Source organism: Pituophis catenifer, unplaced genomic scaffold (genome assembly GCF_029215685.1).
Source record: "Pituophis catenifer annectens isolate HBS135680 unplaced genomic scaffold, rPitCat1.0.hap2 SCAF_14, whole genome shotgun sequence".
Lineage (NCBI taxonomy): Eukaryota > Metazoa > Chordata > Lepidosauria > Squamata > Colubridae > Pituophis > Pituophis catenifer.
This window is the reverse complement of record NW_027256894.1, coordinates 23,885,232-23,908,032: the sequence shown is the minus strand read 5'-3', so window position 1 is coordinate 23,908,032 and position 22,801 is coordinate 23,885,232. Positions and strand designations below refer to the sequence as shown.

The 22,801-nt window shown below is 53.3% G+C and overlaps 2 protein-coding genes across 3 annotated transcripts; one reads left to right on the top strand and one right to left on the bottom strand.

Annotated features, from left to right (window-relative positions):
* Positions 1-457: 457 nt before the first annotated feature.
* RFX7 (regulatory factor X7) lies at positions 458-14,775 on the bottom strand. The gene is made up of 9 exons (XM_070953327.1): positions 14,645-14,775; positions 10,137-10,170; positions 9,682-9,764; positions 7,776-7,898; positions 6,625-6,741; positions 6,421-6,505; positions 5,241-5,448; positions 4,093-4,388; positions 458-3,733 (listed from the first exon to the last, which is right to left on the bottom strand). Exons 1-9 carry the CDS (start codon positions 14,773-14,775, stop codon positions 524-526), a joined length of 4,287 nt encoding a protein of 1,428 aa, XP_070809428.1. The 3' UTR covers positions 458-523.
* A 380-nt stretch (positions 14,776-15,155) lies between these two features.
* TEX9 (testis expressed 9) lies at positions 15,156-22,801 on the top strand. Of its 2 annotated transcripts, none has more exons than XM_070953305.1 (11): positions 15,156-15,602; positions 15,674-15,737; positions 15,819-15,907; positions 16,212-16,257; positions 16,537-16,619; positions 18,267-18,430; positions 18,661-18,743; positions 19,157-19,330; positions 19,764-19,898; positions 20,389-20,523; positions 21,326-22,801. In XM_070953305.1, the coding sequence occupies exons 1-11, from the start codon at positions 15,532-15,534 to the stop codon at positions 21,401-21,403; spliced, it is 1,122 nt and encodes a 373-aa protein (XP_070809406.1). In that variant the 5' UTR covers positions 15,156-15,531; the 3' UTR covers positions 21,404-22,801. The 2 variants fall into 2 exon arrangements, with proteins under 2 accessions (XP_070809406.1, XP_070809405.1); XM_070953304.1 differs by having other exon boundaries at positions 16,534-16,619.

Sequence of the window (22,801 nt, the reverse complement as noted above, 5' to 3'; positions counted from 1 at the left end):
GCACTCCCTTCCTACCTCCCGATACCCTCCCGCAAAGGCTCTTTATCCTCCAGAGGCAGCAAGCCATGTTTTTCAGTAAGCAAAATTTTAAAACCTAATACTGGCTCTGGAGCAGGCTGCATCCTTCAGAAATGCCTTAAAAATTGGTTAAGATTGTATAAACCCTGCTGAAGAATAAAGCAGCTGGTAGAGCAGTTCTTTTTTTAAAAAAAAATGTCACAAATTTTGTTTCTGCTGCAGGAGGCACTTCCATTAAGACAAATACAGTATGTCTTGTCTTTAGATTTTCTTAAATACAGTGTGCTACATAGCTTTTATACACACATACACACACGTGTGTGCGTGTATATATATTTACACACACACGTATATATACACACATATATACATACATACATACATACATATATATATATATATATATATATATATATATATATATATATATATACGCACACACTCACAAATATGTATAGGTGTGTATACATACACACATACGTGCACGCAAACACGCACACACTTCTTAACCCAACATTTCCACAGCAGGATGGTCCTTACTCTCCATCCAATCGAAACCTGCGGAAGTCATAGAGCTGATGGACTCGTTGCAGATCTGCTGGAAAAGGGGATCGTTCTTCAACTCCTCCAGTGTTGCCTCGTCGTCTTGGCCTTGCGGGTGGGCTGGATCAAAGAGCAGATTTGGGTCCAGAGCGTTCAGGTCGTTCATGCTCCCCGACAACTCCGAGGTCAGCCTCATGTCGCTGGAGAAGACAGAGGCCACATTGGTCAAGTCGGCAGGCACCTGGCTGCCCTGCAGGCTGCTCTCCTCCAAAAGCTCCTTCACGGTGCCGCTGAAATCCAGCTGCTGCTCCCCAGCTTCCGAATGGGCTGCATGGTCCCCAGAAGCAAAGTCTGCCGGATCAGGGCTGCTGTTTTTAGCGAGGTAACCTGGTGTTTGGAATTCAAAAACGGACGGGCTGCATGGGGGCATGTTCTGGGCATTGGCACTTGGAAAGGCGGCAGAAGTCTCCAAAATCTGAGTCAGGTTCATCCTGGCGGTGTAATTGGAGGGCAGGTTGTTGATGCCCAGGCCACGCACGGCATCATCGTTCTCCGAGTCCAGCTTGCTGAGCAAGACATTGGTGATCTTCTTTGAACTCGGCTGCTTCTGAGGCTGTGGAAAAGCCGTCTCCATCATCACCGTCAGGGGCACTGACTGGCTGCGCTGGGCGAGGGTACTGGCACTTGGGTCTGCATGGACGTTTGCCAAGGAGGGGTGAACTTCCAGGGGGACCGGACTCCCAAAAGAGCCCACCATCGTTCCAGAGCGAAGCACGGCCGTGACAGGGCAGACGGTGCTTCCGCTAAGATTCCGCTGGCGGTGCACGGCAGGACTGACACTCCGGCATCTGAAATGGCCACCATGAGAGGAGCCAGTCCCTTTGTTATCGAGAGGGGCAGGGACGGCAAAACCTTCCTGCTTGTTGCTGACGGGGGAGACGGGGGTCACTCGCCCAAAATGGGGATCATGGTGCCGTGACTGAGACTGGTAGGACTGGCCAGGGACAGCAAAGGCATGGGGCTTCCTGAAACGATCTTCCACCGACTCCTGGTAGCCGGGCAGAATTCCCTGGCTGGTGACAGAGGATGCCCCCACGCTGCCATAGCCGGCATTCATCCATTCCAGCTTGGTTTTATCAGGGTGGGTGGCCATGGGCCGCTGCATGGGCTTCACAGGACTGCTGGAAACCACGCTGGCGTCGTGGTAGGCCATGCTGGAGCTAATTGGGGTGAAGGCAAAGGGGTTTCTACACTCCACGGGGCTTGGGGGCACGCTGCTGCTACAGTTGGAGTGTGGGGTGCCAACAGGCGTGTGCCGGCTGCTCCCCAGGGCGCTGTCAACAGGCGTGGTCTGGGCCATCCTGGAGCATGGACTCTCCCGCGACACGCCTTGTGACCCTGCCATGATTTCCGAGGTGGGGGTGGGCGTTGGGGTGGGCGTTGGGGTGGGCGTGGGTGTATGGACAGGCGTGCTGTTGCTGTGGATCGGGTGATAGAAGTGGGCACTGTTGGGGTGAGGGGCCAAGGATGCCCCCTGAGCTACCCCCTGGTTCTGGAGAGCCATCCCCAGGGAAGCGCTGTAGAGGTGGGAGGTGCTGAGGGACATCTGCTCCTCCATCAGCACCAGCTCCTCCACAATGCTGTCCTGGGTCAGGTCATCGTCAAAGGAGAAGAAGTTCTCGTGGGACTGGGAGGCGGCATCCTCGAAGTCCTTCAGCTCCTGCTGCAGGGGCAGCTGACTGGAGCTCTGGCCAGGCAGAGGCTGGTCGAGAGAGGGCGGCTGGACCTGATCTGGTAACGGCTGCCCAAAGGCTGTCCCTGTCTGCTGGAACCCTTCTAAGTGCACCGGCTCCCAGGCGGACTTGGGCAGGTCCTCGGAGTCGGATGGTCCAGCAAGTGTCATAACACTGATTGGGGGCTTGCAGGCCTCCTGGACGAAGGGGGAGCCCTTGGCCAGGTGCTGCCACACATTGGGGTTCAGGCTGCCCTCGGACTTGGAGCTGTTTCCTAGGACAAAGACGTCTCCTTCCAACTTCATTTCCACACCTGCTGAGGCGGCCGCTGGGGGCTGCTCTAGCAGAGAGTCGCTGGGGGCAATGATGAGGTCAGCATCCAGGGGGCAGGAAGTCTCCAGGCTGATCCCTGAGGCTGCAGACTGGATTTGAAGGGCCGCCTGGCCGGGACTCTGGAGAAGGGCAGCCGGACTGTCACTGTTAGGGAGAGGCAGGCCGCCCGTCTGCTGGGCTTTCTTCGCACTGCTGGCCTTGGGGGCTTCTGCAGATGCCTGTCCCACAGAAAGTTTCTTGACAGGGGGGCCCTGAGCGTCCACAAAGGCAGAAGGCAGCCTCTTCCGCAGGCCTTTCGGGCATCCTTGGTCGCCTGCAGTAGGCGAGGGGGCGATGCCGGTGCTGGAGACATGTTGACCTGCGTCCAAGGGACCCAGGGGGGCTTCATGCGCCTGGGAAAGGGATTTCCTCTCTGAATCTCCCTCCTGGGGTTCACAGCTTGCTGCTCCAAAACGCTCCTCAGCCCGGCATTTCCAGGCCTCGGCTTCCACAGTCCTCAACTGATCCACAGGAGTTAGCAGGGTAACTCTGACCGCTTGAGCGGGGTTTGCATTCTCTAGATTCTGCTGCAAGGTCTCATCCAGCACCAGTTCCGGCTCCAGTTTGACCTCGACCGAAGACGGGGCAGAAGCTAGGCCTCCACTGCCACCTTTGGTTCCCGGGGACTGGAGTGAAATCACAGATCCTTTCTTGATCTGAGGGAGACTTCTTGGCTCTTCTGCGGCTCCTGAGCCAATGGCGGAGGCTGTGTGCTTGATGGGCGTGCCACTGGCACCGCTTGGGGCAAGCGAGATGGCGGTCATTTTGACCACGTTCATGTGCTGAGCAGGAACCACCGTCTTGATTGGGCTGCTCGTGAAGAGCACTGTGGTTGGGGAACGAATGGTGAGCGCGTTGGTGTTGGCTGGCTTTGGCAGGATCTGGGCATAGCGATGACGAGCAGAGCGATCTCCCACAGGACTGGCCGGCACATTCTGGGGAGTCTTTGGAGACTGCTTGATGGACTGCATGGGCTGAGTGACCACCTGGACATTGAGTGGAAGGACTTTACCATCAGTCGAGCCCATCGGGCTAGGAGACGTTACCAACTGCCGGGACCTTGGCACCTGCGGGGGAGAAAAGGGGGTGACAACGGAGAAAGCTGCACTCTGAGCTGACCGGTTTGCTTTCTTCTGGGAACAGGAGACTCCATGCTCCCCACTCCCCTCCCCCAAGCCATGCAGGACTCCCAGATCTCTTCCTTCCCATCCACCTTGCCCCATCTCTTCACCCTCCCAATTCTTGACTTAATGCCTCAGCCCACCTCTGCCCCCTCTGGAGTCGCTCCAGCCAAATGTCTCTCCAATTCATGGAAGAAGTTTCCTTCCTGCACAGCCAGACGACCTCTCTGTAGGTCTCCGCCTGGTCCTGCCCCAACATGCAACACTACTGGTGGCAGCCCTCCCTCCCTCCTCCGGAGACTTACCGTGATCGGACTTGGCACAGCAGCCACCACAATGCCAATGGACTGAGGGGACAGGATGGCCGGGCTCCCATTCGGAAGGCTGGCAACCCCATTGCTTGCTGGGCCCTCGGCCTTCTTGGCGGGCGACTCGCCTGGCAGAGGGGACTGCAGTTTCTGCTCCTGCTGCTTCTTCTGGATCTTGCGCTGCAGCTGCTGCTTGGCATCCACGGGCGAAGGCAGCGTCTTCACCTGGGGCTGGAAGGAGTTGCTCTCTGCCGTCGGGACAAAAGCCGACGGCTGGGGGATCCCCTTGAGTCCTGGAAGGGGCAGGCAGGGCCTTGACCAGGGAGAAGGCTCAGCTCGGCCATCGTAGGAAGCACAATGGGGAACCTCAGTACATTGTGCAGAGCAACAGGGCAGCCCTTCCAATAAACCTCTTCTCTGCCATACTGTTAAGGAGCAGGGAGGCCCAGTTTGCTTTTAGATGGGCAAAAGAAAACTGTGTACCCAGTGGTGAAATCTGAACCGATTTGCTATCGGTTTGCTGTGTGCGCATGCGCAGAGTGCGTCAAACGCACGGTGTGCACATGCATAGTGCATGCAAAAAGGAGGCTTGGGAAGGTAAGTAGAACAGCGAGGGGGGGATCAGCTGTGCCACGCGATTTAGCTTCGCTAGAAAACAGGATTTCATGCTTTCTAGCAAACCCCACGGCACAGTTGATTGTTGGAAATACCAGTTCGGAGGAACCGGTAGCTTTTTTAAACTATCAGTTCAACTGAACTGGTAAGTAACTACTGGTTCAACTGAACTGGTAGCTTTTTAAACTACTGGTTCAACCAAACCAGTAGCTAACTACCAGTTTGCCCGAACCGGTAGTTCTTATCATTATCGGTTCGCCTGAACCGGAGCGAACTGGTAGCATTTCACCCGTTGTACCCCTCCCTCTCATCATTGCCCAGACCAGCCAACTGGCTGTGAAAGATGCCTGGCAGAACCTCTTACAGGCCTAGCGTCTTCCATGTCCAAAGTGCCTTTCTCAATGTCGGGGTGAAACCATGCCCCAGGAATGAAGCTTTATATCAGCTCCTGCAAGGTTAGATGCCTTCCTGATGCCCCTCAGGGGTCCCCGGGGAAAAGGTGAGAGCAAAACTGCTTCCTCCCTTCTTACCTGCAGGGGCGCCTGCCATCACTGCCAAAGCTGCCATGGATTTGGTGCCAGTGTAGTGGCTTTTCACCAGGAAGCGAGCCAAGTCCAGGACAGAATCAAAGGGCTGGCTGAGCACTTTCTGAGCCCATTCGCAGACCAGCTGGCAGGCAGCGGACACGATTTCCTCATCGGCACTCTGCAGGCGCCCAGCAGGCTCTGCCCCATCCAGCTGAAACCAAAGCAGAAGGAAGGACTGAGGACCGTGCTAGCGCTGTCCTGCCCCACCCACCTGCTTTGCCCCCATCTCTGGGAAACCGTCCCCTCTGAGGACAGGAGGAGCTCCCCAGCCCTGAAGATTCCTCCTCTCACCCAGGGAAACAGTGGCTTGAAACAGCTTCAGACCCTGCCATAAAACCTCCTCTAGCAATCTGAGTTCTCAGTTTTGGTCAGGAGGATTATTTCAATCCAAGTTTTATGGAAAGTCAACTTCTCTCTTTAAGATGTTACTGCCTGCAATTAAAGCTGCTGTCGGTAGATGGGGGAGAGTACTTTGCATTTGTGCAAGATTCAAGCAGATGCTGCGAAAGTAGGCCTTGTCCTGCTGCAGAATTACTTAGCCCCCAGTCCTCAGAAGGCGTCTCCTCGTTCAAAGCCTCTCAGTGCAGGAAGGACTCCGGGATGCAGCTCAACAATTCTACCCCAAATGAACCAAGGCAAAACCTAGGTGGCCTTCTTTTAGAGACCGCTGCCTCTCGCACACATCCTCAGCTACTTTTCGAGGTTTCCCTTCTCTTCACTCAGGATCATCGGGCTATGAAACCTCTTGTTGCAGAAGTCAAATCTTCAAACTGCCAGCACAGCATGGATCTATGTTGTGCTCTGCCAGCTGCAGCTGAAAGACCTTTATGCCACTAAGACGCCCGTAGCTCTTCCAACCAGATCAGATCATGCATGCTGATCGTGCAACTTTTATAATCAGGTCAGAGTAACAGAATGTGGCTAGCCTGAATGTCTCACCCCCCCCCCCCCCCGCCTTATCTTCATGAGAACCAAGGTGGGTCTGGCCTGAGAGGATTCCTCAAATTACATTTCAGGTGTCAAATTCCTTTCATCTGGCCACCTGGAGCCCTTTCGCCTGGACAATGCCCAGGAGGTGGCCGCCCACCCGCAGGGAGACCTGGAGGGCAGCGGCAGAGCTTACCCCATCTCCAGTTTTAGGGAAATCCAGATTGGGGAGGGATGGCATCTGCACGAGTGCTTTCTTCCGAAGTCCACTATAGCAATATGTGATTTTAAAAATTAAGGTGGTATCATCTTTCAATTCCAACGGTGCGAAGCGCTTTTTGTACCGAAGCACCATCTGCCCACGCAGCCCACAGACAGCCAAACTGTTTCCAAAGGATATTTAGATTTGCCTCGCGTGCCCAGGCGCCGGGCCTTCATGTTGGGAAACACATTCTTCATGATCTTGCCAAAGTCTGCGGCACTGAGCGGGTGGTAGCCGAGATTGTCACAGTAGCTCCTGAAACAAAAGGAGGGTCACAGGAGACACCCCGGGAGACGCAGAGCCTGATGCCTGGTTTGGCCGAGGGTCAGAGAAGAGCGTCCAAGAGCAAACAAGCCAGGTGGGAAAATCTGGAGGCTCTGCAGGGAAAAGGGCAGCCCAGCACTCCCAGCAACCTCCTGGTTGCCCACAGGAAAGGAGAGATCTGCTTCGTCCACACAGCTCCTGCCCTGCAGTCCCCGCCACTGAATAAGGTCCTGGGATCAGAGGGAACCCAATTCCCTGTCCCGCCATCCTTCCCAACTTTCCAGCAGGGAGAGCCCAGAAACCGGAGGAGGAGGAAAGGTGAAACTGCAGCCCCTGGGAGCCTCCCATCAGCCCTCTGGGCAGAGCTGAAATGCTCTCTGGGTGAGAGAAGGGAACTGGCACCACAAAACCCATCTCAGCACTTGGACAACCCCAGCTCTTCCCTGGGGAGCCTGGCTGCCCAACCTGGGCCCGCAGCACAGGAAAGCCCCAGCATTGGAGCAGGCTAACTGTGGCTGAAAGGAGAACGCTGGCATTTCAGCATCTCAGCATGGTTAATGGGAACTGCTGCTCTTGGCAGATGGCAAGCTCAGGCCTTGCCCACCCTGCCAAGGCCTGAAAGGTGAGCCTGGCCATGGGCAGACTGACCTCTCCTCCTCCCCGAGTTCTTTGAGATTCCAAGCGGGGATCTGCCCAGGACCTCCCTCCAGATCAGTGAGGTGGCTGCTTCTCCCTTCCTGAGCTGAAGGGCTGCCACCTCAATTTGGTGGTGGTGGGAGAACTCTCCTACAAGCACCCTATGGACCCCTTTTGGGAGGTGAAGGTGGGAAGGGGAGGCTTCAGGGCAGGCGAGCATGTCCCATTCAACAGCACCTTTGACATTCAGAGTGGGGAGCAGCCCGGTAGGCAGAGCCAAAGGGCACCAGGCCCAGAGGCTGCTGGAGAGGGTGAGGTGGAAAGCAGCCATCCATCGCCCCCCCCCACCTCGCAAGCACCCTCCCCAGCCACGGATGGAAGAGACTCACTTGTACTCATCATACACTTCCTGCTTGGGAAGGGAGGTCTCCGGGTGTTCTTCCAAGGTGTTCCGGATCCAGGAAAGGGCGTGCACCTGTTGAGCGCGACTGGAGGAGACAGACAGCTGATCGCTGGAGCAAGAGAGGGGACATCAGGCATGGGAATGTTGACATCATCATCATCCCTACCAATGGGCTCAGGAGAAGGGCTGCCTCAGTCCGTGAAGGCCTTTGCTCCTGTGGAACTCCCCGCCACTGGACCATAAGAGCTACTTTCCAAGCCACCTCCCTGTGGCTGAGGGCCTTGAGATAGGCACACGAGCTGGGCCCCAGAGGAGAGGGGTAGGACCCGGCCCCCAAAGCAAGCACGCTCAGTGTTGCCACACAGAGCTGTCCCAGAGTAGAGAGAGCATGCTCCCCACGAAGCAGGGAGCACCTCTACACGTGTGGGAAGCACCCAAGGGTCCGAGGCAGGCTCCCCATGGAAGATTGGGGTGCTTTCTCTCAAAGCCGAGGCACTGCACAAACCAAGGCAGTTCGCAGAGGAAGTCAGGCAGGCAGGGAAGGGGGTGGCAGGGTTGGAGGTCACGGAGTCAAGGAGAAAGCCTCCTCCAGCTGGGTAGCAGAGCCCTGACACTTGCAAGGCCCTTCCCCAAAAACTCTCTTTCCATTAACCCTGAAGGGTTCAAGGTATTCCACAACCTGCCATTTCTTGGGGAAATGGCTTCTCACTATATTATTATTATTATTATTATTTATTTATTTATTTATTTATTTATTTATTTATTTATTTATTTATTTATTTATTTTTATTTATTATTAATTAATTAATTAATTATATTTCTATACCGCCTTTCTCCCGTAGGACTCAAGGTGGTGTACAGTCAAGAAAAATATACACACACAAACATCACAAAATTGCTAATTAAAATTATTACTTAGTTTGGTCAATTAAATAAAACCCAGAATTAGATCACATTTAAAAAATCATTCACATGTTCGTATGTTTAGCCCCGCCTGTTGGAACATCAGGGTCTTGAGGGCACGGCGGAAAGCACGGAGATCAGGGATATTCCGTATCTCCGGGGGCAGTTCATTCCAAAGGGTTGGAGCCCCCACAGAGAAGGCCCTCCCCCTGGGAGTCGCCAGTCGACATAATTTGACTGACGGTACCCTGAGTAGTCCCTCCCTGTGAGAACGAACTGGTCAGTGGGAGGCTATTGGTGGCAAAAGACGGTCTCGTAGGTACCCAGGTCCTAAGCCATGGAGCGCTTTAAAGGTGATAACTAACACCTTGAATCGCACCCGGAAGACCACCGGGAGCCAGTGCAGCTCACGTAGGAGAGCTGTTACATGGGCGCCCATAATCACCCACGCGGCTACGTTCTGGACCAGTTGGAGCCTCCGGGTGCTTTTCAAGGGGAGCCCCATGTAGAGAGCATTACAGTAGTCCATACGGGAGGTAACTAGGGCATGAATGACCGTGCGCAAGGCGTCCCGATCCAGAAAGGGACGCAACTGGCGGATCAGGCGAACCTGATAAAAGGCACCCCTGGCCACGGCCGTCAAATGATCTTCCAAAGATAACCGTGAATCCAGGAGGACACCCAAGTTGCGGGCCCTCTCTGTGGGGAGCAAGATCTCATCCCCTATTGTCAGTGATGGTACCAGCTGACTATACCGGGACGCCGGAAGCCACAGCCACTCAGTCTTGGAGGGGTTGAGTCTGAGCTTGTTTCTCCCCATCCAGATCCGCACGGATCACCAGGAGCAAACCACACTCCAAGGAGGCTTCACACAAACGCACCATGTCAAGCCCCCCACATCCCAAGGAAGCCCCCCAGCACAGCCGTGTGACCCAGTGCGCTTGAGGAAGGGGCAGATGCTCTTCAGATCCTGGGACACGCCCACCTACCTTTTCTCGCCATTGCTGGGACCAGAAGGCAGTTGAAGGTAGAGGTAGAGTTTCTGTAAATCTGTAAACTTCTCAACTTCTTGCTAAACACAGAGAGAGACAGTCAGAAGATGAAGAGGCCAGCACTTCGGAGCCGTTTCTGCAACCTCTTTCCTGGGGACTTTCAGGGCAGCCCAGAAAAGCTGGCCACCTCCTTCCCTGCCCTGCTGTTCCTCCACGTTCCTCCTGCCCCATAGAGCTCTTAGCCAGCTGGCACATGAAAGCAAGCCAGCAGCTCAGCAGAGAAGAGATTTTCACTATGTCAGCCCTTCTTTCAGGATGGGGCCTTCACCCAAGAAGCCTAACGAGGAACCCTCTTTGGAAGTCTCAGCGCCTGAAACCAGCGCTTAGGATACCCTGGAAGACCGCAGTTAAGGAGCCCAACTAGAAATGCCCCATTTCCAGCTTTTACTCACCAAAATGCAGTCCACTTTAGATTGAACAGCTTTGCTAAAGAGGGAAGGGGGAAAGCAAAAAAAAAAAAAAAATCCCCAAAGTTAATAGGTATGGTCGTTATAAACAAGTGCATATAATAAAGTCTCTGTGCAGCATCCCAGGCTCCCCAATGGCTCTCTTGGGAAAAAGGCCTGGAGGACTGTCAGCCGCCTTCCATTTTTACAGAAAAGCCAAAGGTATCTGAAGACTGACAATGGAACCGGGACTTGGAATTCCCTGCTTTAATCAATCAGAATCTTGAAGAATGGTCTATAGGTATCCTTTCATCTTTAAATGCCTTTATTTGAGCAAAAAGATTTAAGGAGTGGACATCTCCAGACATGTTTAGGGAGGCCTGGAGATCGCTTCCAGTTTGTGAGGAGCATATCATGTTAGCAACGACATGGTGACCCCTGCTTTCCCAAGTGTAGGAGACCAGAAGAGGAAGAATGCTGCCAAACTCCGGACGGGGCTCAGCTCCTCGGGAAGCCTCGAGGAGAGAGGCAGGATGACCGTCATGAGCGGCTGCTCCCTGTTTGCTGAGAAGCAGCCCGGCCAGGAACACCCCAGCTAAAACGGGACAATCCACAATCCACCTTGGGTGCACATTCTCTGGGTCAAACCTCACCTACAGAAAGCAGAAAAATACCTCTGATCCGATTCCACCCCTGCAATTCTCACCCAGGGCGGGCATCCAAGTTCCTTCCACGAGGAAGGGCACCGCAAGGCCGCTGCCCCCTCAGCATCCTCTCCTTAGTCAACTGAAATCCATTCAAAGCCAGCCAGCTCCCCGACCATTGCCTCGTCTTGTGGCAATGAGTCTTGCAAGCTATAATGGTGGATTCTCTGATCTGTTGATTTGGCTTCAAGCACTTCATCTCCCTGCTCTCCTGAGCCCCCAATTTCATGCTAGTCAGGTTGCCCTCAGGTTGCAGGCACAGCGGCCTGATGCTGCCTTCACCCAGAGGACTCTCACCAGCACCCGGGAGATGCAGGGAAAGGCCAGGCCACTGGGTATCTCCATCCCCCAGCGCCACGACAACAGCAAAGCCAAATCAAGGGGGAGCAGAGGCATTTCCACCCTGGGCTAGGCCTGCCAGCATCAACCTTCAGTGGCTGCACCCCGCACATCATCCTGCTCTGCAAGGGACTCATCTAACCTCCTGCCTCTTCTCCTTCCCTTCCCTGACCACTGGAGACAATGCTGGGCTGGAATCTGAAGCGAGGAATGCCCACCGGCCACACACAGGAGCAGCAGTGGGACAGAAAAGGGAAAATGCACCCAACCCAGGAGGCCACAGCTCAGATTTCTTGAGACCAAGGGCTTCCCCAGCACCTGGCTACGTGGGTTGCTTGTAGCTCCTCTGCCCAGCTCAAAGGGACCCCAAATGTTACCAGGGCTACGTGATAACCTTAGGGGGCAATCCAGAGCACAGGGGCCACACCCATACCAAGAGTGACACACATTGAGTGGCACCTGCAGCAGGAGCTCCCCATCTCCCCAGTGACCCTGTCAGACACGCATAGCAGGTCTGTTGTGCAGGGCAGTGAAGTGCCCAAGATAACTGAGTCCATGGAAACAGGTCAGATTGAGCTCCTCCTAGTCTTGATGCTCCACGTCTGTAGAAGGGCTCTTCCATATGGAGGCAGAACTGACTCCTTTTGTATCTGTGGGGCCAACTTGCTTCCCCCAAACTCAATACCTCCCTCCTTCCTCTTAACTATTCCTGGTCAGGAGCCCTTCTCTGCTGTTTGGTCATGAATTCTCCACCTCTTTGGGGTCTTCCTCCCCACACCCAATTCTTGCTGCAAGAGAAGCAGGACATGTTGTGGCAACCAACACACAATGCCTGGCCGACTCCCCAGGCCGCAAGGGTCCCAGGTATCGACTGCCATCTCTGGGCCACACCCCTCCTCCTTTCCTCCCAAAATTCACTAACATCCCACATCCCCAGAGAGCCGAATCTTCCTTGTGGACACAAAGGCGATTAACATAAAAGCTTTAACGAAGCGAAAATAAAGCAAAAGCCCAGAGATTAAATCCCCAAAAGCAGCAGAAGCCCGGACAATCTGCCGTTCCACCCGTGAAGGAGAAAAGGAGAATCTCCAGCCTTTTCATCCAACCGGAGGAAAAATGCAGTGCCAGGCAGCCAGACAAAACAAAGCCGCCACATGGCCTTGCAGTGGTGGGCTTGGCTGCTCCTCCTTTCACGCAAATAACCTGTTGGAGGAAAAATGGCACCATTTCGCGAGGGGGGCAAGAAGCGCCCACAGACACCCTCTCAGCCACCGCGGAGCAAGAAGAGAAGGGTCTGCAACAGCTGTCGGAGGGGGCTTGGGTGAAAGGTGCCCCTCCCTGTCTCGGTCGCCACTCTCTGCATGACTTTCCCCCAACCAAAAAACACCTTAGCCACAGGATGCCCGTTTGGGGGGCGGGGGGCAGCCCAGTCAAAGGCTCGGCATGTCACTGAGATGGAGCAAAAGGGCTTAAAGGATCTCTTGGGGGAAAAATAGAGCAAGGTGAAATGACAAATAAACGGTTGAAGAAAACAGGGATTAGGGGGTTGTGCAAATACAGCAGGGTGAGGGGGTGGGGGGCTTAATGCAAGAGGCAGGGCTGATGGCTGTTGCTGAGCTCTGCTGTGGGGTGGCTGTTTTTATTTATTTATTTTTTGTATTTATATGCCGCCCAACTCTCCTCCCTTGTCTGCCTGGCTGCCACTGCCACCATCTACTGGGACATTCCTGGACAGGCCAGTGCAAAGTGGGGGGGGGGGGGGTCTCCCTGGAACGCCCCTTTCTTTGAAACAATTTGATGTGCTTTGTGTTTGTGAGGGCTTTTCTTTTTATTTAATCAGCATCTGAGAATATGCAGGAGTTCTATAACACCAATTGATTGGTCTCCGATTTGGTAGTAATTATTTTGCACATTACATTGTTTTGCCTTAATCCATTTGAACATTTGCTTTAATTTTCTATGGTATTTTGTTGGGATGTATGGCCCACGAGTATTGTGTATCTACACTGTAGATGAAGATTTATTGTAGCTGTAATATTTGTTTACTTGTCCCGCCTTTATTATTTTTACAAATAACTGAAGGTGGTGAATAGATCCCACACAGCTTCCTTCTCCACAACCACCCTGAGAGGTAGGCTGGGCTGAGAGAGAAGGACTGGCCTAAGGTCACAAATGCTATTTGTAAACCATTCAGAGTCACAGATGAGATGAGCAGTATAGAAATTGATAAATAATAAACACAGTAAGTAACTACCATCAGCTATAAGAAAAAGTGACACCATTAGCTAACAAGGACTTCTATGAAAACATTTAGAAACAAGTCCCTTGTAAAAGAAAGGCATTTGTCCTGCCGGCTGCCTGCAAAAGCTAAATAAATGGCTCCAATTTATCATCATTTCTGTTGAGATTATTTTTTTATTATTATGTGTGATAACCCCCTGTAGGATAATCAATCCCACCATATGGGCTCCTGTGAATTCCTCGTAGGGTTTTGGCGGCATTATTATTTTTGTTCATGTACCACATTGGGTTTAAAAGCTCATTTTATGGCACGCTACTCCCGTAACTGCAGAGCTGTGCTGTCGAGGTCCACGGGCTTTTTCCTCCATCCAGGTGCATAAAACCACCCAGTCCAGATACGGCACAGCAGCCACCTCCGCCACCCTCTCTTCGGCCAAGTGTTTCCAAATACCTTTGGCTAATTTACCGTTTCAAAGGCTTTTCTGGCGCTCCCATCTTCCCGACCCTAGGCAGCTTACAGCAGAAGCAACAATGCAACACATCTGACAAACAGTTGACATCATCCTCAGCGGCACAGCTGAGAGCAGCCCGACGACGGCTTCCTCCTTCACAGCCCTTAAAGCGCTTCCCCACCGAGGACCCTCATTGGCATCAAGCAATAAACTGGGATATCAAAAAGCCCCAAATCGGGGGAGGCGGCCCGCACCGCGCCAGCAGTTCCAAAGCTCTTCGCCGTCGAGCGCAAGCCAAGCGGCCGCTCCTGGCTCGCTCGCGCCTTCCCTGGGCTAACAAGCCCCCCCAGGCCCTCCCCCAAGCGCCCGCAGCCCCCGACCGGCTGCCCAAAGGACGAGCGCGCCGCCCGCCCGCCCTCCTCCGAGGGGCGGCCGGCGCCGGCGGGGGCCGAGACCGAGGCCGGGATGGGCGGCGCCCGCGGCAGGGGCCCCTCCGAGCAGGCACGACGGCCCGCCCAGGCAGGCCCGCCCCCCGGCCCCGGGTCAGGGCTCGGCCGGGGCGGCTCCGGAACGCCGCGCCCGCTGCCTCCTCCCTCCGCCGGGCCCTCGGGGCGCCCGGGCAGACAAAGGCGCGGCGGCGGCGGGTGGGGGGGGCCTCGTGGCCATTTTGTCTTCCATCTTGGATCCGGCCCGTCCCCGGCGCCGCGGAGACAATGGCCGCGTCCCGGCCTGGTCCCGGAGGGCGCCGCCCGCCCCCCGCCGCCCGCCCGGCACTCACCAGATGGAGCCGCGGATCTTGTGCTGCAGCGCGCCGGCCTCCGCGCCCTGCAGGCCGGGCACCAGGGCAGGCAGGGCGGGCGCGGGGGCTCCGCTGGCTCCGTCGGGCGCGGGCGGCGCCTCCTCCGCCATGCTGGGCCTTCCCGGCGAGCGGCGCCCGCCTCAGCCGCAGCGCAGCAGGGAGCCGCTGCCCGCCCGCCCGGCACCGCCGCCGCGCATCCCCGGCACGGCCGCCGCGCCGCTAGGCAGGGGGGCGAGGGCGGCGCATGGCGGGCGGCCCGCCGCTCAGATCAGCGCCGCGATGCCGCAGCTCCTCTCCGGCGCCGCCGGGCACCACAGCTCCGCCGCCGCAGCACCAGCAGCTCCGCCGCCGCCGCCGCCGCCTCTCCCGCGCAGCGGCCGCCGCAGCGCCGCCCGCTGGCCGAGCCCGGAGCGGCAAGGAGAGCCGCGCGCGCGCCCCCGCCGCCTGGCCTGGGACGCGCCCGCGGGGCGGGAGGCGGGGCCGGCGTAGGCTGCCCCTGAGCCGGGCGCAGCGCGGCTTCTCCGGCTGCCCGGCACGGAACGGCAGCGGCGGCCCACGGCCGAGGGCTCCGGAGCGCCTTCCCGGCGAAGAATTTGCTCACAAGGCGGACTGTCAACCAGTGGAGCGTCTTGCCCCCTCACTGGAGGCTTCCAAGGGGCCCAGGGGGCTGGACTAGAAGACCTCCAGGGTCCCTTCCAGCCCTATTCCGAGTGGAGCCGGAGCTCTCCGCCAGGGGACCTCGAGGGGCAACGGCGGGAGCCGAGTCAGAGGACGGGGAGGGGCGACCCGGCGGACTGCGACTCCCAGGGGGCGCCGCGGCAAGCGAGCGTGCTGGGAGCGGCGCGGTTGCCTAGCGACGGTGGGCCATGGCGGCGGCCGAGCAGCCGGCCCGGCCTCGCAGCGCCGCCCCCCTCCTGGCCCGCGAGGAGGAGTACAGGTAGGTCGCGGCCGGGGGGGGGGGGCGAGGGGGCGCCCGGCCCCCGCCTTGACCGCCCCGTCCCGTTACAGGCGCCTGAACGCGGCCCTGGAGGCGAAGGCGGCGGCGGTGATGCGCCAGGCGGAGGAGCTGATGGTGAGCGCGGGGCGGGAGCGGCAGGGGCCTCGGGCTCTGGCGGCCGGAGGAGGCTCCTGACGGCTGCCCTCCCTTCTGCAGAGGGATCGACGGGAAGGCCAGGCCAGGCCCGTCTCGGCCCGCGGGGACGCGTTGGAGGAGGAGGAGGCGGCTGCCGCCGCCAAGGAGAGGTACGCCGGCTGCGCGCTCCGGTGGGGAGGGCGCTCAAGCCTGGCTTCAGCAAGGTCGCTCCTCCGCCGGCTTCTCTGGAGCCCCCCGGGCTTCGCATCGCCCGAGCCTCTTGATTCCACCCCCCCCCCCGTTTCCCCACCGGACGCAGGCAAAGAAGGCAACGGGGGAGGCCTCCGCGCTGCCCGCTTTTCACCCGGGGCTACTTCGGTAATTCAGACGTCGAGGAGAGGTGGTGTTCCTTGATTGGTGTGAATGAAACCTGAACTTTATCGCAATATGCTCCTCTCTGCTGCTTCTTTATAGGGATATAAATTCTCCTGAGCCACCAGTTCCTCTTGCGCATAACAAGGTACCGGAACAGAGTTTTCATTTTACATCTTTCTAGTAAGTCAGCAGTTCCCTTCTGAGGGGAAACTGAACGGTTTGTAGCCCAGCCTCATCTTCTGCGTTTCGCATACAGTAAACTATCTGGGGAACAAACCGCACATTATGTCATTAAGTGCCTGGGCCCCAGTGTGTGAAGGAGCCCAACTCCTGCTTTTAATATCCATTTTTAAATAAAGAAAACTTTAAGAAGTAACATGCCTACCAAGTATCTAAAGTGGTTTTTCTGACTTCTCTTTAGCAGCTACACAAGAAGAAAGCCAGCACTGCACCTACAATTCGAAGTCGGCCACTGACTGGAAGAAAAGGGAAAAGACCTCTCTTAGGGTATAGGACCATGATGGCGAACCTATGGCACATGTGCCGAAAGTGGCACGCAGAGCCATTTCACTTGGCACGTGCAGCGTCACCCATTCCTCTTCTGGGTTTCTGGTGCTCGCATGTGCATTGGCCAACTAGTCTTCTGGTCATTGGTGTGCATGTGCGTGCAACAATCATCTGGCCTTCATATGTGTGGCAGTGCCAGAAATCAGAAGATCAGCCGGCCAACTGATCATCGCACATGCATGTGTGCCAGTAAACAGAAGACTAGCTGGCCGGTGTGCATGTGTGCCCCGGGACATCCACCCCCTTGCCAGCCAGGAGCGCTGCCCCAGTCGCTCCCCTGTGCCCGCCCACCTGCCTGCCTGCCTGCCCTGTCACCGACACCATGAGGAAAGGCCCCGAAGCTGCGCTGCCTGGGATCCACATGGACTGCCACAGGGGCAAGCCAGGCATGGCTGGCTGGATGTTGCCCGGAGCGCAAGGCTGGCAGGAGGAGGAGTAGTGGCGGCGGCAGACCATTCGTGCTGGCAAAGTTTAGTGCAGGAGCCTTTCCAGGCCCAAAATGGGGCACAGGGGGGAGGGCATATGTGGGGAGGGCATACGTGCGGGTCCACACATGTATTGAAAATAACAGATGAATAAAATTTCCAAAGTGAAACAATCTCAGCTTAAAAGGAAGAAAAATTGTATCTCAGCTGAGAGTAAAAAAGATGCTGCCCTGTGCGCCTGAGCTGGCTGGTTGGGTGGGGAGGGAGGGAAGCCCCGACCCGCCCATCCTCGCCACCGCCACCCCCCTTGCCCCTGGTGATGGCTGTTGTGCTGCCGCTTCCGGGCATGGAGCAGGCAGTTCCCCCCGGCAAAGATTGGTGCAGGAGGCTTTCCAGGCCCAAAATGAGGCATGGGAGGGGGCAGGGCACATGCGCAGGGGGCTGGGTCGTGCGTGCATGTGCAGTGGGGTGCGCATTTGGCACCCGAGGAGAAAAGATTCGCCATCACTGGTATAGAATGTAAAGTTGAGCATAAAACAGGATCAGCATTGGCAGCTTTTGGGAACTTGCAGCTTTCATAATGTGATGGTTGTAGTTGAATTCAGTTACTTCTATCCAGCAGTCTGAGAAGAACACAAGACAGCCAAGCTGTGCCCGGGCAGTTAGGTCAAAAGAGCCGTGTCCATCTCTGATGCCCGCATTCCAAATCTTGGCAAATTCCCCTTTTATACAGGGGACGGAAGAGCTTTAAACGCTGGAGGAGGGATATGCGTACCCTTTTCTAGATTGTCTCTATCTGAATAGAGAGCTTCATGGAATCTCCTCACTTGCTCATACTTGGGACTGCTGCCTTGGAAATATGTTTTTTGTTGGCAGATAGCTCTGTAGAAACATTTAAAAAGGTTGCAAAACATTCTTCAATCTTCTTAGCTGGCAGATAATTCTGGATTTAAAGAGGAGGATTAAATCACTTCACACAGATGATTAGTTCCATGTTACAATTTTAATATGCATCTGTTTTGTTGTACTGTTTTGTACAAATGCTGTTCTATGAGTAGAGAATGTTTACTTATATTGGGTCAAATACCCACAAGTATGCAGTCTTGCTTTTACAGTTTCCTAGACATCTGTGTTCCTCTTCATATTGCTTTCAACTTTCCAGTACAAAATCAAGATTACAGGTTGACCCAAGCAATACTGATGTTGCTGCTCCAGGATGCTCCCTGACAAAACTAATTGGGAAAATTGAAGGGCAGCTGGAAGAAGGAAACCTGCCTGATCTGGAAGATAATCTTATCCCAAGTACAGGAGGTGAACTTGGAGCAGGTGAGTGAGGCTGTTTGCTGGCCGGTTTTGCTTTCACTAATTGTCCCTTTCTTTTTGTAGCAGGGGAAAATGGTCTTCTAGAAATTGCCACTGTTCAAAACACGCATATGTAATCTACCACCCCATTTTTTTTTTCAGGGTGGCTTAAATAGGGTTCTCTTAACATGGGCTCTAGAATTGTAGATTCTACATACGATAGATTGTTTTATGGAGTTGTTGCCAACTTGCAGAGGCCCAGATCCGGTTCCTAAAGGCAAAGCTGCGTGTGATGCAGGAGGAGCTGGATGCCATTGGACAAGAATGTAGCAAGAAGGTAAGAGCAGGTGCTGATTTGTTTGGGTTAAGCCATGGATTGTACTTGATGGTGGTCTGCCACCCAAAGGTATCTGTTTCACATTTACCAAGTCCTCTGCACATTCACATTCACAACTTCCTCACGAGAGGCCGGGTTTTCCTCACAGAACATAGGAGAGTGAGGAAAGGCCTGGTAGTGAAGTTGGAGGGATGTCCCAGAAGAAAAAGAACTCCCAAGGAAAACAAATGTGTCTCCAGGGAGGAGAATGCCTCGGAGCCCCAAGGACCACCATCCAAACGGTGTGGGCTTGTTTTTTGAAGTTTTGATCTAAAGTTGGAATTCGGGGGGCGGGGGAAGAGTTGCAGAGAAGAAACATAGCATTAACCCAACAGGCTCCAACTCTCTTGTGGCTCTTAATTTTGGGCCTGCAGGATGGGGAGAATGAACATTTCAGCAGCCGTCTTAAGGAGGTTGAAGAAGAACGTGGTCGGCTGCAACGCGCAGCCAGCCTACACCAGTCTCAGGCAGAAAAGTACAAACTGCTGTCAGAGGAAGCCATCCGAAAAAGTGAAGGTCTGCAGCAGAAACTCTCCATGCTAGAAAAGGTAACAAAGCCATTTTGATCTCTTCCCTTCTTTAGGAGGATAAGTGTGACATTGGTCAGAGGGACTAGGCTTTGATTGGTTTAATCATGATTTCATGAAGTTCTAATGGCTCACAAGTTAATCCAAAAACACATAAATGATCTGGTACGAATGTCCCAGAACTGAAGCAGGTAAGAAAAAATAGAAATAAATAGCTGTAGAGCATCCTCACCATGGAAAGTTCCTCTACCTTGTTTGTAAAAAAGTGATATTAATGTTTGTGGGAAGTTATCCCTCAGAAGAAGGCAGGGGAGGTGCCACTGCCGCCACTACCTTTGTCCCTGGCTGGCAGACAAGGCTGGATGTTGAGGCTCTCTTTCCTGCTGCTGCACCAAAGGGCTCCTCCTCTGAAGTCAAGAGAGGCTTTTGGCCATGTTTTAACTTGATACAACAGGAACTGGAGAATCTGAAGCGAGCACAAAAACAAGTTGCGGCAACCCAGAGCACAACGGACATTCGCTTGAACCGAGCTCTTGAGGAAGCTGAGAAATACAAAATGGAGCTAAATAAACTGAAGCAAAGTAACAAGGTAGGCGGTATGTGTTAGCAAGAAATGTGAATTTGGAAGCCCCTTAGCCTAGGAAGCACCCCTTACCCTTTCCCATCTGTCTTTTTCTACTAACTGCTCGGGAAACATCCCAATTTTTTTCTCATTTCAACTATCAAATACGATAAGGCTAAAGTCATCCAGGAAGCTTCATGATTACAGCTTCCTTTCTTTTCTTTCTAATTTGCTGCATGGTCTTTTCCTGTCTGTTTCAAGCAATGCATTCAATATCAGTTCTAAAATGAAATAATTCTGCAAGCACATGCATTGTAGTCTCTCTTTCTCCTGGTGACAGAATCAGATCCTTCAAGGCATGGCTGTATATGAACTGCACATGGGGTTTTGTTAGGAAGTTATAGGAGCTTATGATTGTGCAGCACTGCTGAGCCTTGTCATTTGCTCTCCTCCAGATGTGTCCAAGGGCTGTATTCATAAGGATGTAACAGTTTCTGTATTCTTCCTTTTGTGCTAGGATGTGGTCAACCAAGAGCATAAAAAACTTGAAGAACTAAAAATTGAAAATAAGAGACTGGAGAAACAAAAAGAAGAGCTAGTGGCAGGTTTCAAGAAGCAATTAAAACTTATTGATATTTTAAAAAGACAAAAGGCAAGTTACCCTATGCTATTAATAACTTTAATTGAATTAAAATTAAGGGTGCAGCATAATTCATTTGTTTTGACTGAAATTCAATCTCTGGGTTAAAAAGCAATAATGAACTGGGTCATAGAGTAAATCCACAGTCAGTATAAGGAATCTCTGTGGCTAGGGTTTTGCAGGGGAGGCCGGGTGGGAAACAGGAGGTATTCAGCAGGTTCTGACCAGTTCTGGAGAACTGGTAGCAGAAATTTTGAGTAGTTCGGAGAACTGGTAAATACCACCTCTGACTGGCCCCACCCCCATCTATTCTCTGCCTCCCGAGTACCAGCTGATGGGGAGGAAATGGGGATTTTGCAGTAAACTTCCCCTGGAGTGGGATGGGAATGGAGATTTTACAGTATCCTTCCCCTGCCACACCCACCAAGCCACGCCCACAGAACAGGTAGTAAAAAATTTTGAATCCCACCACTGGTGGGAAAGGAATGAAAGATGTTAAGCTTCCCAAAATCAGTTTTAATTCCCATCTCAGATCCCAAAGGACATACCAGCTTCAGATGGTTTCTTGTTGGCAGCCCTTCATGTTTGGGCCATCTCAAGATATTGCTTGCTGAGAGGTGGAAACTGGTTTCTGTCTTTGGATGACCAGGGGTGGCCAGTCAGTCAAAAATATACTTGGGGGGGGGGGGTGTTACATTACAAGAAATAATGCATTTCTCAGATTATTTTTCAGATAGTGAAAGAGAATGAGCAAAACCTCTTGTCAGAGAGGTGGAAGAAACATTTCTTGAGTAAAAATCTTCTTTCCCCCTAGATGCACATTGAATCTGCCAAGATGCTTTCTTTTACTGAAGAGGAATTTATGAAGGCTCTGGAGTGGGGCAATCCTTAATTCAATACACAGCATCATCCCTCTACAGAAGATGTGGGTGTTTCAGAAGAGTGAAATTTTGAACCACACTTTTTTCTGGGGGCAAAAGGCAGAGTATATGCTTTACACTATTCACTTCTTCCCACTAATGTTTTTGCTAATAGCTCTTTTCCCATTCTCCATTACTTAGCAGGGTTAATCTAACCCTTTGCCAACTCTTTTAATTGATAGCTGTCATTAAACTTCTAGACTATATAATAATTCGGATGCTCACCCTTATTATTGGAAGTAGCTTTAAAAAGGATTTTTTCCCCCAAAATAAAACTACAGGAAATAATTGATCAAGCATTTTTCAGTTAATAGAACAGATGTAATAGTACATCGTATAAAAATAGTACTAATTGGAGAAATGAAAGCTGCAATAGAGAAAAAAGCTACTGTTGTGGCCCGCTAGTGGCCAGTGGAGGTGGCAGCAGATTCGGACAGTGAGGAGATTGGGGAGGAATGGGCCAGTCCTGGAGTCTGGGGAAGGTTCTGATGAGGGGGCGGGGCTGTATGCCAGTTATCAGCTGCCTTCGGAGTCAGACATCAGTGAGGCAGATGAACAGCTGGAGCTGTTCCCAGTGTGCGCATGCCAGATGAAGGGAACAGCTAAAGAGCAAGGGTCAACTTGGGAGTAAGGCCACAGGTGGACAATGAATGGCCCCTCCCATAGGAAATAAAAGAGGAGCGAAAGGGGAGCGGGCTTTTGCAGGAAACAATTTGGTCGTTCGGTTCAGGAGTATGAAGATCTGTCTGACTTTGTGCCAAGTCTTTCCTTGCACAGCACTGTGTTTGGAAAATACTTAACATGGCAGCTTTCCAAGCTAGATAAAGTCTGTAGTCATAAATTCAACTTTGAAAGACTGTTTGCCAGGCCTTTGCTGAAGGTGAATGAGAGGAATTCACTGTTTAATAAAAGGGTTTTTGTTGGGACCAGGAATCTGCTTCATGCTTTTGGGGGAAGCCTAGGTCAGAACAGCTACCAGCATTCAAGGGTGCCCCCATGGCATGGTTTTTTGCTTTGTTTTAAATTGCTAACTAAGCAAAGAATAATACAATCTGTTCTAATGCTTGGAATTATCAATCTGTCTTCAAAGAGAACTCTCAACTAAAATTAAATCCAGATACAGAGTCTAGAAGACAGCCAGTATAGCACAGAGCTGAAGTGCTGGAATGGCATTGGGGAGATCCAAATTCAGATCCACTCCCAGCCGTGGAAGCTTGCTGGAGGACTTGGGCTTATGGGTTTTTTAGCCCGATCCTCCTCACAGAGTTGTTGTGGGGAAGAACGGGGAGGATGCACTTATACTGCCTAAAGCTGAAGAAAGGTCAACCAAATAATAAAAAATAAATGAATATTGCAAAAAAACCTGGGAA

What these genes read in the sequence shown, in the direction of transcription:
- RFX7 (XM_070953327.1), bottom strand. Translation starts at nt 14,775, where the DNA reads ATGGCGGAGGAGGCGCCGCCCGCGCCCGACGGAGCCAGCGGAGCCCCC. An exon ending in AAGATCCGCGGCTCCATCTG is followed by an intron (nt 10,171 to 14,644) that starts GTGAGTGCCGGG and finishes TTCCCTCTTTAG; the next exon opens with CAAAGCTGTTCAATCTAAAG. An exon ending in GGCACGCGAGGCAAATCTAA is followed by an intron (nt 6,506 to 6,624) that starts ATATCCTTTGGA and finishes TTTTAAAATCAC; the next exon opens with ATATTGCTATAGTGGACTTC.
- TEX9 (XM_070953304.1), top strand. Translation starts at nt 15,532, where the DNA reads ATGGCGGCGGCCGAGCAGCCGGCCCGGCCTCGCAGCGCCGCCCCCCTC. An exon ending in GCTGCCGCCGCCAAGGAGAG is followed by an intron (nt 15,908 to 16,211) that starts GTACGCCGGCTG and finishes GCTTCTTTATAG; the next exon opens with GGATATAAATTCTCCTGAGC. An exon ending in AACTGAAGCAAAGTAACAAG is followed by an intron (nt 19,899 to 20,388) that starts GTAGGCGGTATG and finishes CTTTTGTGCTAG; the next exon opens with GATGTGGTCAACCAAGAGCA.